Genomic DNA, 13,920 nt, shown 5'->3' with positions numbered 1-13,920 from the left:
CAGCAGTGCAGAATAAGCTAACAGGAGGAGGCTGCATCAGACCTGCGAGAGTTTTCACTGTATCTGACTTTTGTACTAACAAAGTGATCCAATCCTGAGATTTTGAGAAGTGTGCGTGAATGACGGGGCCTGAGGACGTGGATCTCGGGGTCCACAGAGAGTGTGGAGACCTGCTTACACTGACAGCTCAACTCGGAGACTTCAAGGTCAGAAAGAAGCCGTCAAACACTGAAAGAGGTGTGCAATCAAAAACTGGGGTTTGCATTGATTACATTGGTGATTGCAAGTAATTTTGGTGTTTGGAGACAGCAACAAAGTTCTTGTGAAAGAGCCCATTCAGTTATAGACTGATGGCAGACTTTGTCTTACTGTAGTTTTATCGTCGTCTTCATGCACCACCGAGTGCTCGCAGACCTGGTCCCCATGGTCGGAGTAGCCATTTCAAAGGCAACGAGACCAATAAGATTAAAGAACACAGATGAGTGGGAAACGTGGGACGATCGAAGAAGACGAACTTCTGAGAATCAGACCGATTCAAAGGAAGAATTTCATTGTTGCGCCTCCTCATCAACACCGAGGCGTCTGAAGCGTGACGAGTTTCCATTCACCCAACTTTGCAAAGTGAAGCCTTTGGTTTTGTAAAAATAATGTGTCAGCTGATCTAAACTCAGCTACAACAGGTGACTACACATCTCTACACGGCTGCACAGGGTTGCCTTGGTTACCTCTGGACGTCTGCTTGCACCTGTGGATGATTTTTCCTACTGTGTAAAGAACTGAAGGCACATGAAAGCATGACAGAGGGAAGAAAACAAAAACTTGTTAGACAATTATCAGTTTTCTCCTCCCGCTCGTTTTATCTAAACGAGGTCAAAGGAAGTACGAACTATTCCCGAGCCGTTTTTGGATGTGGGCAGACTTCAAGGTTGAAGTCAAGCAACATTTTGAAGAAGTGCTTTTAAAGAAAGTTGTACGTGTGAACTCCTGCACAGGTTCATGTTGTTCTGAGCTGAAACAAACCTTTAAATTACGGAGACGGCGACAGCCTTCGGACTAATAAAGCTGATCGCACACAGAGTTGGTTAAACTTTATTTTCTCTTCACTGAACAACTCCTTAAGCTCTTAATCCGACAAAGCTTCAAACACTTCTGAGGGCACGGTGAGTATGAAAAGCAGGGAAATAAAAAATACAGCACACAGCGTACCAGCAGACAGCGGGCGCGTTAAATCCTTTAATCTGACTTTTTAGAACCTTTTCAACTCTTGACTTTCCTTCTAAATTGGTTACTTGTATCACTTTTATCATATTTCCTCTTTAAGAGATAACAGCATAATGTGACCATCGTCTAATTCGGTGGATTTTTACAGCTACACTTTTCCATCAAAAGGAAATATTTTAGATGCTCCGAGAATCAGTTTAGGCACATTTTCTCAGAAAGCGTCTCTGGCATCTGAGAAACCATTTAATAGGACAAAAGGCTGCTCAACAGGTATGAGATTAAAAAGGTATGAATCAACCAATGAGGTAAAAAAAAAAAAGAAAAAAAAGATGAGTTATCAGTTCAGCAGTTTTCTTAGATAAGAAGAAATATAAACATGATGTTCCCCGTCCTAACAGAGGCTGGACTGTTGTACCTGTGACCTGAGGAACGTAGGGGATGGAGAGACGCTCGGCGTTGTACCCCGGCCCGGCCAAACACTCGGCCATGTCGGCCGTCTGGAAGTACAGCTGGCTGTCCTCTTTGTCCAAAGATTCAGGAAGCCTGGAAGAAAAGACGCAAGACACAAAATAAACTTCCCGAGGAAAAACCTCAGAAGAAAGTGTGTTTTTAGTCAACGCACAACACGGCTTTACTTCTCAGAGCGACGTTGCAAAAAAGGTCACATTTGTTCTCATCTGTAATTCAACTCTGTACAAGTTCATATCGGGGTCCCTGCACATGCATCTCACAGCTGGCTGCACAGAGACAAACTCAGTTTGTCCCAGTCTGAGCACAAATCGCTTAAATGAAAAGCAGCTTGTAGCGTTGAGGTGACTGCTGTTGTGATTTGGTGCTGTATAAATAAAACTGAACTGAAGCGAGTAGCTGTTTGTCAGTCTTAAATCTGTCGATGCAAAGACGTGCTGCTGTTATTCTAATAATATTTTTTTTATGAGTTATTGATCCCAGAAGTTGAATATGTGAATTTATCTGCAACCTTGAAAAGTGAAGCAGCACGGTTCCTTCACTCCTGAGTTTGTTTCTCGTAAATTTTCAAACTTTTTAAGCTTCAGCTCATACTCTGCCACACTTATTACAGCTCTGTTTTATTATAAAATAATGAGGCTTCACAGCCATTTTCTAACCCGAGCCATTGGATTATTTCTCATTAAACAAATTCAGGCTGTAATCTGCACTTACGGACACTTGTCTCTGAAGATGTGCTCTGGGAGGAGGTAAGGAGCATCCATGTTCCTCAACTCAATAACCTGGACAGAGAACAGCTGATTATATGATGTTACACTATTTTCAAATAAGAAAGACGTAAACAAGAAGAAACAGCTAACAGGCAGAAAACAGCGGTGCATCATCAGCATACTGAATAAATCATATTTTTGTATTTTCTGCAACAAATGGCAGTAAAAACAAAAAGTGGGAATGAGAGCCAGCTGCTCTGATCCTCAGTAATGTTAGGGAGTCACCTTGCTGACGTGCTGGCAGAAGGGCGGGTTGGCAATCATCTGACTCAGGAAGTTGAGGTACGCGGCCACCAACGCCATGATGCCGCAGCGGATAAACATGGGCAGGTTCTCTTCGTTGGTAAGAGCCATTTCCTGCACAAACCAGTTGCAAAAACTGTGTTAGTGAGAACAAACCAGCAGCTCAGCTTCTGTTTCTGGTTGTGGAAGCATCAGAACTCCCTGCATACACTCAGTACACCCTCACAGGAGTTGAGGGTGTACTTCCCCTTTAATCTGTGTGCAGGGTTATAGCATGCAGCAGCATTTCTCTAAGGTTACACAAACACGTATCTTCTATTTTCACACACCGTCAGTAAAAAGGTTGTTGTCAAGGTAACGACCCTGAGGTGACACAGCAAACAAGGCAGACTAAATACACTGTGCCACATGTCTGTAGCGTGTCTCAGCGGCTCTTTGTTATTATGTGGTATTAATAACCATGTGAAGACTGTGACGCACTGAGTGTGACTTTGTTTTAGCTTCTACCAAATCTACCAAAAAATATTACAGTAATAATGCCAATAAAAAGCAAAATACTATCTAAGTGGAGAAGCTGAAAACAAATATCTGGCTTCACTCAAACTAAGCCACCAAGCTAAAAGGACCTGTGCAGATGTGTGGTTGCTTTGGTTCAGTATACACATAAATTATTTTACATCAGATTCTCTGGAATTAGTCTGTATCTGCACCGAGGGAAGCTTGTAGCATGAAGATTGACACAAGACCGGGTTAAGTGCTTGATCTTGACACTTTGAAACAGGATGTGACGATCAGATCTGACTGAAGCCGCAGTCGTTGGCTTGAAACTGGTGACCATAAACTCATCAGTCAAAGTGTTTACAGAGGTCAGGCTGGAGGAACGTTTTACCATCGATGTCTAGAAGACTGAAGTCTTTTTCCAACCACCAGTATCGCCCCCCAGTGGCCATTAAATTAAACACAAACACTTTAGCACTAAAACTGGCTGGCGAGTGATTGCAGGAGGTAGTCATGAGTGTAGAATGGTTACAGACTGGTATATGATGCTGCACTGGAAACCTTGGGACTGGTTTGGTTACTAGCAGATTGCAGTGGTGGCCAGTAAATTGCATGAAAAATGCAACTTTTCTCAAGGCGACTGTGAAACAGACACGTGTGACAGAAACCAGACTGAAGAGAAACTTGACAGAAATGCGTCCCCATGAATTTGTGCTATGAAGCACTTCCTGTCTGAAACACTAACTGCATGACAAAGAAACTAAACAAAGAGCAGAAATTCCTTTCAGTCTTTTTTTAAATACTTCTATGTCTCAAAAGTTCCCTGAATTAAACGAAGGTAAACACAGCACTCACAGAGTGTGTGTGTGTGCGCGCACAAACATCATGTCTACAGTGCTGTGACATTTGGAAAAGATAAGATCTCAGCGTGATGCACAAACAAGCTGAAGCTGCATGTGTGTGTGCGCATGTGTGTGTCTTTTATGCGCGTGCGTGTTGGTGCGAGCGTGCACATTTCCTTCACACCTCTCTTGCACTTCCAGGAGGTTTTATTGGAGCTGCGTGGGTTCTCGCGGTCTAATGACATAAAGGCAAATGACAGCACAGCTACTCATCAGCCACTTAAATATGACACCTGACACCAAAAATATAGCATAATCACATCGAGGGTGCTTTAGACTGAAGCACCATAATGTGGAGCGTGAAGAGCTTGTTAAACACGAGGTTAAACACAAACCCTCCAAACAGGGATGTAACTGAGGATGTTTACTCCATACCTCGGCACTGACAGCACCACAGCGTTTCCATTTCAACAGACGATTTGATCTCCTCTGCGATAAAACTTTTCCACTATCACCTGATACCGGTGACCTGGAAACACTGCACACTCATGACTCGTCTAATTTTACTGTATTCAAGTTATAATAAGCTACGTTTTTACATTATATGTGTGTGAATGTTTGGGAACTGTGTCACTCTGGAGGATTCAGGCTCTTGTTCTTCATTGATTTGCTGTAAAGTTACTGCCTTCTACAAACACACACCATCACTGCAGGCATCTTAACTCATTTCAGTGGTCACCAGAACATAAAGTACATGTCATCAGTCAGATCTGATCAAAACATCAAAAGGTTTGGTCTTAAAAACTCTGACCACCATCTCTGCTGTCACATGGTTCTTTGGGTGTCTGTGGTGTTGCCGGTGATGCAGAGACGGTAAAAATAAATGAAAAGTGTTAAACAAACATTATTTAGATTAAAATTCCCATCTGACACCCTTTGACACATCCTTAGGACAAATCAGATGTTCAGATGCACTTTTTAAAAACTTGTTTTAGCCTCAGCTCATTGGCTGCAAGCCGCTTTGCAACCTCTTTGTCCTGTTCTGATCTCCACCTCTGACTCTGCATAGAGACACAGACGTCCTGAATATAAAGTGCTACAGATGGAAAAAAAAACCTTCTGACTATATGTAATCTCTGATCTGGGAAATATCACAGATCTTCACATCTGTGTGGAGAGAGGTGAGATACAGCCACAGTTATGGAAGCTGTTAATGAGGAATCGAGCTCAGTGAGACTGCAACACGAGATCAGAATCAGAAACAGAAGAAAATCCCTCACCTTTCTCCTGAGTGTGTTGAAATCGAGAGTTTACAGATGGGTGCAGATTATTTTTAGATTTCAGATAATTAACTCTGGGAATTATGGATGTAAAGTTTAATTGAAACTGTAAATGTGACAGAAAGAGCCAGAAAATCTACTTATGAGATTATTCTGACTGAGCTTCCAAACACAACCAAACAGATGAAACTGCTTTTTGTCTTCGCTTTGACTAAAAAACAGAAACTTCAGATGTGAATTCATCGGTTTTACCTGCAGCGCGATGGCGAGTCGAATGAGGTCGATGACCACTTCCTCATTGGCCAGCTCGATGGTCAGAATGGCGAGGGTGGTGAAGAGCAGCTCAAAGTTTTTGTGGACGTTATCTTCCTCTTTGCAGCCCAGATAGATGTGACGGTAGAGCTGCTGGCCGTGCTTCAGGGACGAAGCAGAACCAGAAGCAAAGAAAGAAACAAAGAGGAGGAAAGAAATATGGGAACTGTTTAAAAAAAAAGTACTTTTTAAAAGTCATTTTTCTCTGAGAGCCACTCTGGCTGATTAAAACCTGTGCTCGTGTTTTATTCTCTCTTTCAGTGTTAGTGCTGTTTAACATAAGCAGAAGGAAACAGCGGAGGTGTTGGGGACTATTTTCAGTGGCGGATTAAACGATATGTGGGGAGTTATAGTGGCAGTGTGGGGTAAATGTAAACTACAGCATGTGGGTTCACTTTAATGATGGTCCATGTTCTCCAGTGCAGACTCACTGATGTGGATGACAACAGAGTCACATGACTCAGGCTGCGTCACCCACACAGTCAGCAGGAGACGCTGATTCTGGACCATCAGGTAATAACAGACGGCGAGCTGAGGACGGCGGAGGGATACTACGTAACTATATTACAGTAGTTTAAGATTAATTCTGCTGTTATTGCTTAGCTTAAAATTTAAGTTCTTTAAAGTATAAAATATCAACATTTCCTCTTTTCCAGCTGTAAAGATTCATTTTTATCTTCTGCGATATTAACCTGACATTTTTATCAGATGGATGCAGACATTTACAGACGGTGCCTTGGGCTCTAAAAATGCATGACGGCGATTTTTAAGGACATTTTTTGACATTTTAATAAGCAGAACTTAATGGCTCTCTCAGCAAAAAAATAACCAGCGGATTAAACTCTTAATTAATCGCCCTGTTCTGAACATCTATCACAGCAGCTCCACTGCGGGAAAAAAAAAGATGAATTAAAAAGTTATTGTCCCTGAAAATGCAAATGAAAACGCCTATGAAATGATTAATCCCATTAAAATCTGGATAAAAATATCCCACCGCTGCTGGAGTGGGGTTTATGAAACAAATATAAAAGCAGAGCCTGGCTGCCTGCATTCGTTATAAGCTCGACAGCTGAAGACAAAAACTTTTATTTACAGCTAATTAATTACAGTTAGACACGTTAATGACCTTAGACACCGTCCTACAGCCGGAGGTCGTTCCCCCGACCTCCGGTTACGGCTCAGGTGTGATTCGCAGGTGAAAGAGTGAAATCGCGGGGCTTCATTTTGGAAATGCCGCGTGCCGATGATGACCGAGGCTTCCCGCCCAGGTCAATAAGCTCCAAAGACCTCGCTTGGAAAAACACCTGCATTCTGATCATCTCCAGCTCCATGTTTTCACTACGGCTCAGCTGGAGTAGCTTTCCAAGATTCCCGGTTCAAAATAATCTCTCTGTCTGAAATAACCTGCTTTAGCTCCTCCCCCTACCTTTCTTCTGATTGGCATTGCAAATATTTGGACAGCAGATGAATGGGGCGGCTGCGCCCTTATATTATTCTTATTTACAGAATGACCACCAGTATAACAGGTGACTCCTCAAACATGTAGCAGAAACATCGCTCCACACGGTGATGTCGGCTTTTCTTGTTTGATATTGTTAACATGTACAAAAGATAAACAACGATTTTTTTTTTCATGTTTTTAATTTGCAAATTTGGTCCTTTTCATAGACTTCTATAAAAATCTGCCTTCTTTTTAAAAACCGGACTTTCTGCCCCCTGCTGGCCGCAAGAAAGAATTCAGATTTAAGCCAGTTGTACACTGGCAAACCTACAGTGTTTATACTATACAGTATCTATACAGACTATGATTACATTATCGCCTCGCAAAGATATTCGGACCCAGCGTCGGGGCCGCTGTGGCTCAGGAGGAGGTCATCTACCAACTGGAAGGTTGGTGGTTAAATCCCCGGCATGCTGAAGTATCCTCGGGCAGGATACTGAAGTCCAAACTTCCTCTCACGGATGCACTGGAGTGTGAGGGTGTGAAAAAGTCCTTGTGTTTGTGTGAGTGTGTGTGAATGGGAGAATGAGGCTTGTAGTAAGAAAGCACTGAGTGCTCAAATCGGCTATAATTATGCAGCATCAGATCCCCTTTAAAAGTTCTATTCTATATTCTGAGATGCATTTTATTTCAATCATTTCCGGTTGGCAGTTTGGATTACTGTTTCCCAACTGTTCTGTGTGTCACATTTTTCCCTCCAAGAGCGGCTGGTTAAGGTTAAATGAGGTCAGCAGTAAAAGATTGAGAATCTAAAAGAGTATTTCTTTAGACAAGAGAAACCGTGACCTCAGCGGGATTATGATACCTTCTTCATGAATGCGACGTCTTGCTTGGAAATCTTCTCTCTCTTAATCTTCAGTGCGGAGACATTAGGAATGATTCTGTAACACAGCCGGACACGAGAGCGCCGTTAAACCTGGCGCTAGCACTGCAGGGCTCGTGTAAATATAGTGAGCGATGCGCTACCTGATGCCGCGCAGCTTGGCGCGGTTGTCGTGGCGGTCGAGGATGTTGTGCAGGATCTCGAATACCAGCTGCCTCAGCTCGCTGTCCTCCATCAGAGAGATGGAGAAGAGCGGGTCCAGGAAGGGAGGAGGCAGAGCCGCCGCCATGGACTTAGACTTGAAGCCAGACGTGACCTGAGGAAGAGGAGACAAGGTGAGATTCATGGCGGCGTGAAGCAATTACCCCAGAGGGAGAAACGGCTCATCGGCAGAGCTTAAAGGTTAAAGCTTGTGAGCGTGTGCCAGTGTTGACTTTTCCCACCGTTTGTGACTCTGACGTGATGATTTTCGATCAGCGTGAACAGCCGAAGACAAATCTGATCGTTATCACAATCACGCTTCACGTCGGCACGCCTCACTCTGCTGCTGCGTGAGAGCGCGTCGAGGCACAAAATGACAAACACTACACTGTTTTTAACAAAAAATACATCCTGTCAGAGACACGCATGCAGACGCCACACTGATCACTGTAACGTGTGATGTGGCCCATGTGATCAGCCAGAGCAGGGCCTCGCAATACATGCACATCAGAGATGCATACGCAGTAGAAACCATCACAACTCGCTGAATTTTTAACATTCAAACCGTTTGGTTTGTTAGCAGCAGCTGCAAATGAGAAGCTCCTGGCTGTGGATGATCAGAGATGCTGAAATCTGTAACGAAGGAGACTCACCTACTTCAAACAAGGTGAGAGAGTGAACTGAGCATGTCAGCTGGTCCAGACTCTCACTCGGTGTTTGTACATGTGCACTGTGGTCTAATTTACCAGCGTAGTTATTAAATGGCTTTAATTTAATAACTCAGCCCTGTGATGGACCGGCAACCTCTCCAAGCTGCGTCCTGATCTTCGTCCTGGGTGAGTCCCTGCTTTCACCCCGACTACAAACCCTGAAAACATCTGGGTTTTCTCCCAGCAGTCTGCAAAATCACACACACATAATGCTCAGCCCCATCTGCTGTCGCATGGCGTTATAAATACTTTGACCTTTCACCCCTCCTCCAGCTGCTCTGAGAAGCAGGTGGCGGCGCGACGAGGGGAGACGAGGACAGACATCCGTAATGAAGCGGCGAGAGCGCGGGCACGAGGGTGTGTGTGTGTGTGTGTGTGTGCGCGCGCGTGTTGGTGCCACCTGTGCCTCCTCGTCTCGGGGAGATGAGGGTCTCTCACTGAAGCAGATAATGAAGGAGAAGGAAGCGACTTCACGCAGACTTCGAGTGTTAAACAGCCAGAGCTCCAACATGGCCGATAATAAACACACGAATACGACTTTCATGTAACTGGAGACGTGTGATTAGGACGGAAAAACAATTTACGATGGGAACTTTAATCACGTCTTTGATGTTTTTACATTTAGAGAACATGCCTCATTGTGAGGACGTCCAGTGTTTTCATCCGTGGGTATTTTGGGGTTTGGTTGGTGTGGGTGGGACTGTACACTATTTTAGTTTTCCTTATTAAAGCTCAGGTTTTGTATGCCGGTGTCTTTGTCTCGCTTCCATTAACGGCACATTGTTCCCGTCTCATGAACAGCACAGAGGGAACAAACAGAGGACTCACCATGATGAGGGAGCTGAGCAGCATGGTCTGGATCCGCTTGGTGCCCTGATGCCTGTGTTACACAAAAGATAAAGAAACCCCGTCAGGACCGACTGCAAACTCACAGTGTGCAGTACAGCAGACTGGAGGGCAGTCAGTCCCCACAGGCTGCCATGTTACATGTTTACAGCAACTATATGACAAATAAGAAAGCTGTGAGGTTCAGAACACCCGAGAAGTCTGTGAAATTAACGCATTTTATCTGCTACTTAGTATTTATTAGTGTCACTGTCAACACACGATTGGTTCAGACCAGCAAACGTTTATAGAAGTGTGAACACTTGCTGAGGATCAGTTAATCAAGTGTATTTGATAAGTGGCTCTGAGGTACTACTCACCTTCTGAAATCACATTGAGTGTATTCTCACTGCCTCTGTGTTTTTTAAATAGACTTCATAGAGTGAAAACTTGACGATGCTAGCTTTAGGTGACGGCTTTAACATGCAGTCCAGATGTGCTCACCTCTGCCTATAAAACACCAAACAGCCAAAACACAAAACCTGAAGCTTCAAAATGAACGTGCACTGACGTCCAGACAGTCTGTGGTTCTCTTCACAGTCTGGAGACTCAACGTGAGGAAGAAGAGTAAAGGTGCAGTAAGCAGCAGCAGGATATCTTCAGTGTTGACTTTTACAGTGAAACACTGTCAGACCTCCTGTTAGCAGCATCAACAAGAGCAGAGAGAAATTACCCGAAAAGGAACAGAGAGAGCGAGCGTCTGTAGGTCTGTGAGGAGGAGGAGGAGGAGGGCGTTCGTCTGATTTGGGATTATCTGCCCTTGCACTCTCGCCTGAGGGATTAGCTTGTTTTTCTTTCTTTTTTCTGGCTGCAGGGATGGGTGCACTGCAGGGTGTCCAGGAGGTGAAGTGAGGACAGATTAAGGGAAAGATTTGATGAAGAGAGAAAAAAAATTGCGAGCTTATTCTTTAGAAACTGCTTCCAGTGTTACACGTTACAGCGCTGAGCTAAAAATCAGCACAGCTGTCACTCCATGAAACCACCAGAATATAAAGGTTCAGTCCAAACCTCACACAGCTACTGAAGGACCACAAATAGAGTCAAAGTATTGAAAGGCGATGTTTTGACCTAATGACTGCCCTTTGGTCTCTGAGGATAAAATATAATATAAAAATGAAACCACGAAACGTATCAGCCAATCATATCGTTTCATTGACACAAGCATGCAGTTGATGTCGGGACAGTTTAAATGTGCTGTGACAGTAAAATTCACTCATCGTCACCATCATCATCATCATCCAGCTGCAGAGAAGTCTCGTCTTTGTTTTTCCTCAGCAGCTTCATGAAAAACTCCAGAGCAAAGTCTACAAAGACGAGGAGTGCTCCTGACAGTACAGTCCTGTGAGCACAGCTCCATTTGTGACGAGCGACCAGCAGAATCGGCGTCTTAGCTGCACGCAGCGTTAGCGGCGGCGTTTCAGAGCTGCGAGCTGACTGGCTGCAGCTCTACGAGGGAACCCCCGGGTCTCTGGATAATGAATGTGTGACTCACCCAATCTTGACTGTGTCCAAGGCGTGGCAGGGCGTCCCGTACACTGGCACTTTGCCCATGATGAACATCATGACTTCAGCTCGCTGGTAGTCTGGCAGATTTCCACCGAAGAAGCCTGGCAGCAACGCCACGAGAGACAAAGATGAGTCAGAACTCAGTGAATGAAAAAAATAAAAACATTGACATTCAAGGTTATCTTTACTAACACATGCAGGCACATGTTCATTAAGACACTCTGGAGTAATAGAGGAGCTCGTACCGATGGTCTGGATGATGGCGTTCTGGACGATCCGCTCCTCGCTCTCTCTACCGCGGACGGACGAAACGCTGGAGGCGGAGTTCCTCCTCGAGCTGTCGCCCAGCTCAAAGTCCACGCTCATCCTCAGGTGTTTGAGCAGAGTGTTGAACACCTCCAGCACGGTGGGCCCTGCCATCACACACGCGAGCAGGTTAAATGAACATCATAGGAAACATTAGCCTGACATGTTCGTAAACAGGAAGAGACGGGATTCGATTTTTTGTTTGTATCAGGCCTTTTAACTATGATTTCGTAGGAGCTTTGCACAGAAAAAGTCACAAAAAGGTGAAGAAAGAAAGATTATTTAATCCTAAAACAGGGCCTGTTTCGTTGCACCTGGTGTGGCTAAAAGTGTTCATTTATTTTAAAGGGCAGTGACAGATGTTGTAGAAACATCTGTATAAACGGCCTGGGTCGAGCTCTTTAATGAGTCGTTTAAACATGTATTAGTCAGCTGTCACTAAGTGAAATTTGGGGTTTTGCTGACACTGCTTGTGTGGTCCACGAGTGGCTGAGAGCTCAGTAGCTTCAAAAACACACAGACTGGTCAGAATCTCACAGTAAATAAAATTCTGTGGTTTTCACACAAATTTCAGGTTTCAGATTTACGTGATTTGTTTCCCTTCGTTGGATAAATCCCACGCTCCACCTGAGCGGTCACATTTTTGTAGAAAACAGCTGTTGAAACCTCCAACATGTGAACAGTCACCATCAGTTTCAAACAGCCTTAAATTGAAACATATCGACACTCCTGCCTCAGATTGATCTGAATGACTGTCGAGGAGACACACGTGTAACATGTGCTCTGATAGATTTCCTCCTGCGTCATCAGGTCTGCTCGTTTCTATCCAGCTGGTCTCTGAACTGGCTGTTTGCTCCACACATGCTTACTCGGGCCCCGTTAAGCTAACATAATGCAGTCGACGTGGTATTTAAAATAATCAAGGGAAATATACAGTTTGACTGCTTCATTAAAAAAAGACAAAACATTTTTACTAAAACTTTAACTTTTATTTTAATGGGTTCATGGATAAACTCAGGAAGTGAGAATTTTAAATACTTTTCCATCAGGCAGATGTTGCCATGTTACCAATAGACCAATTAAAACATAAATAATTCGGAGAGCTTCCAGGCTGCTGTGATAAGGAGAAGAAAACATATTTGCTTTAAACACTTAAAATTGTCTAGTGAGCTATTTTTGGTGGAGCTGAACCTGCAGATAGCCGACAGAAACTGCAGTAAAATACGCACGAACAGGCTCTGCTTTGCAGTCCTAATTCACTCTGTCACAGAAAGCAACACCACAGATTATTACAAGCCAGCGCTGAACGATGGCCCGGGCGGCTCCAGGCACAGCTCGGACTCCGCTCGTTTAAAGAAGACAAAAAACAGCTAAACTTTAAATAAACGGGGACAGGAAAATAAAAAACAACAAATGGAGATGGTAATATAAAGCTACATTAAATTTTAGCAGATATTATGAATATGAAAAGCGACATTACAGAGGTGCCAAAATCCTGCAGTTCCTCTGGTGGCCACTTGAGGCCGCCTCCAAAAGTGAGTCAACCTCAAACTCTATAAAAGATGGACTTCGAAGGTTAACGCACCAACCAGCGTGCAGCCTGTTTCTGTTGCTCCTGCTTCTTTACTTTAACTTTTTCTTACTTTATTCGTTTACTGAGTGCTTTAGAGTGTTCGCCTGTTTTAATAGCTTTCTTTTACATAAATTCCTTTGGGATTATTAAAGTATTCTGATTCTGACTTAAAAGTGAAGCTAATGCATAAGTGCCTTAAACTTGCACTTTTATAACTGACCAGTAGAGGGTGATAACTGGTTACAAAAAGACTTCCGGTCCTATAAACATGTAGCAGTACAGATAATATATTTGGCAATATAATAATTTAATATTCCAACAGACGTTTTTTCTTCTTTCAGACATGAAACTGATTTCCCTAATATTTATCATGGGTTGTTATTTAATCGATTAAGCTCAGCTCGTTGTTGTTTGTGGTGTTCCAAACAGAGAAATTGCGGAGTGCCCTCTAGTGGACTACTATGCAATGTCAGCACTTATAACATGGTTGAAGGATGTTTCTCCATCTCTTCTTTACCTTTTTCTTATTGGCTGCCATAAATGCCAATACAGTAGATCAGCCAATAGCTAACACTGGCTGATATTATGGGTCTGCCAGTATATGGGTCAGGCTGCAATGCTTTGTTTCATAAATGAGGATTATCTGAGGAGTGCCCGTCTGTCATCACATCCAGCTTCATGGTGACGGTGGAAACGCTCATCTTGATTTAAAATGGGACTTCACAAACCAGTGGGTGACATCACAGTAGCTACATCCATCTTTGTAAATCTCACAGATCAG

The 13,920-nt window shown here is 43.7% G+C and overlaps 1 protein-coding gene across 6 annotated transcripts in view; it reads right to left on the bottom strand.

Moving 5' to 3' along the window:
* efr3a (EFR3 homolog A (S. cerevisiae)) overlaps window positions 1-13,920 on the bottom strand; it is a 109,386-nt gene that overhangs the window by 14,652 nt on the left and 80,814 nt on the right. For 4 of the 6 annotated variants that reach the window (XM_063462081.1, XM_063462082.1, XM_063462080.1 and 1 more), the window contains 10 exons: window positions 11,506-11,673; window positions 11,247-11,361; window positions 9,698-9,749; window positions 8,102-8,274; window positions 7,941-8,016; window positions 5,575-5,736; window positions 2,685-2,816; window positions 2,404-2,471; window positions 1,637-1,764; window positions 726-776 (listed from right to left, as the gene is read on the bottom strand). In XM_063462081.1, coding sequence (XP_063318151.1) covers window positions 726-776; window positions 1,637-1,764; window positions 2,404-2,471; window positions 2,685-2,816; window positions 5,575-5,736; window positions 7,941-8,016; window positions 8,102-8,274; window positions 9,698-9,749; window positions 11,247-11,361; window positions 11,506-11,673 — 1,125 coding nt within the window. The remainder of the gene's footprint in view (window positions 1-725; window positions 777-1,636; window positions 1,765-2,403; window positions 2,472-2,684; window positions 2,817-5,574; window positions 5,737-7,940; window positions 8,017-8,101; window positions 8,275-9,697; window positions 9,750-11,246; window positions 11,362-11,505; window positions 11,674-13,920) is intronic. The other 2 variants (XM_063462083.1, XM_063462085.1) reach the window with 1 other exon arrangement.

Source organism: Pelmatolapia mariae, linkage group LG18 (assembly GCF_036321145.2).
Source record: "Pelmatolapia mariae isolate MD_Pm_ZW linkage group LG18, Pm_UMD_F_2, whole genome shotgun sequence".
Lineage (NCBI taxonomy): Eukaryota > Metazoa > Chordata > Actinopteri > Cichliformes > Cichlidae > Pelmatolapia > Pelmatolapia mariae.
Note: the sequence above shows the minus strand (reverse complement) of the source record. Positions and strands in the feature narration are given on the sequence as shown.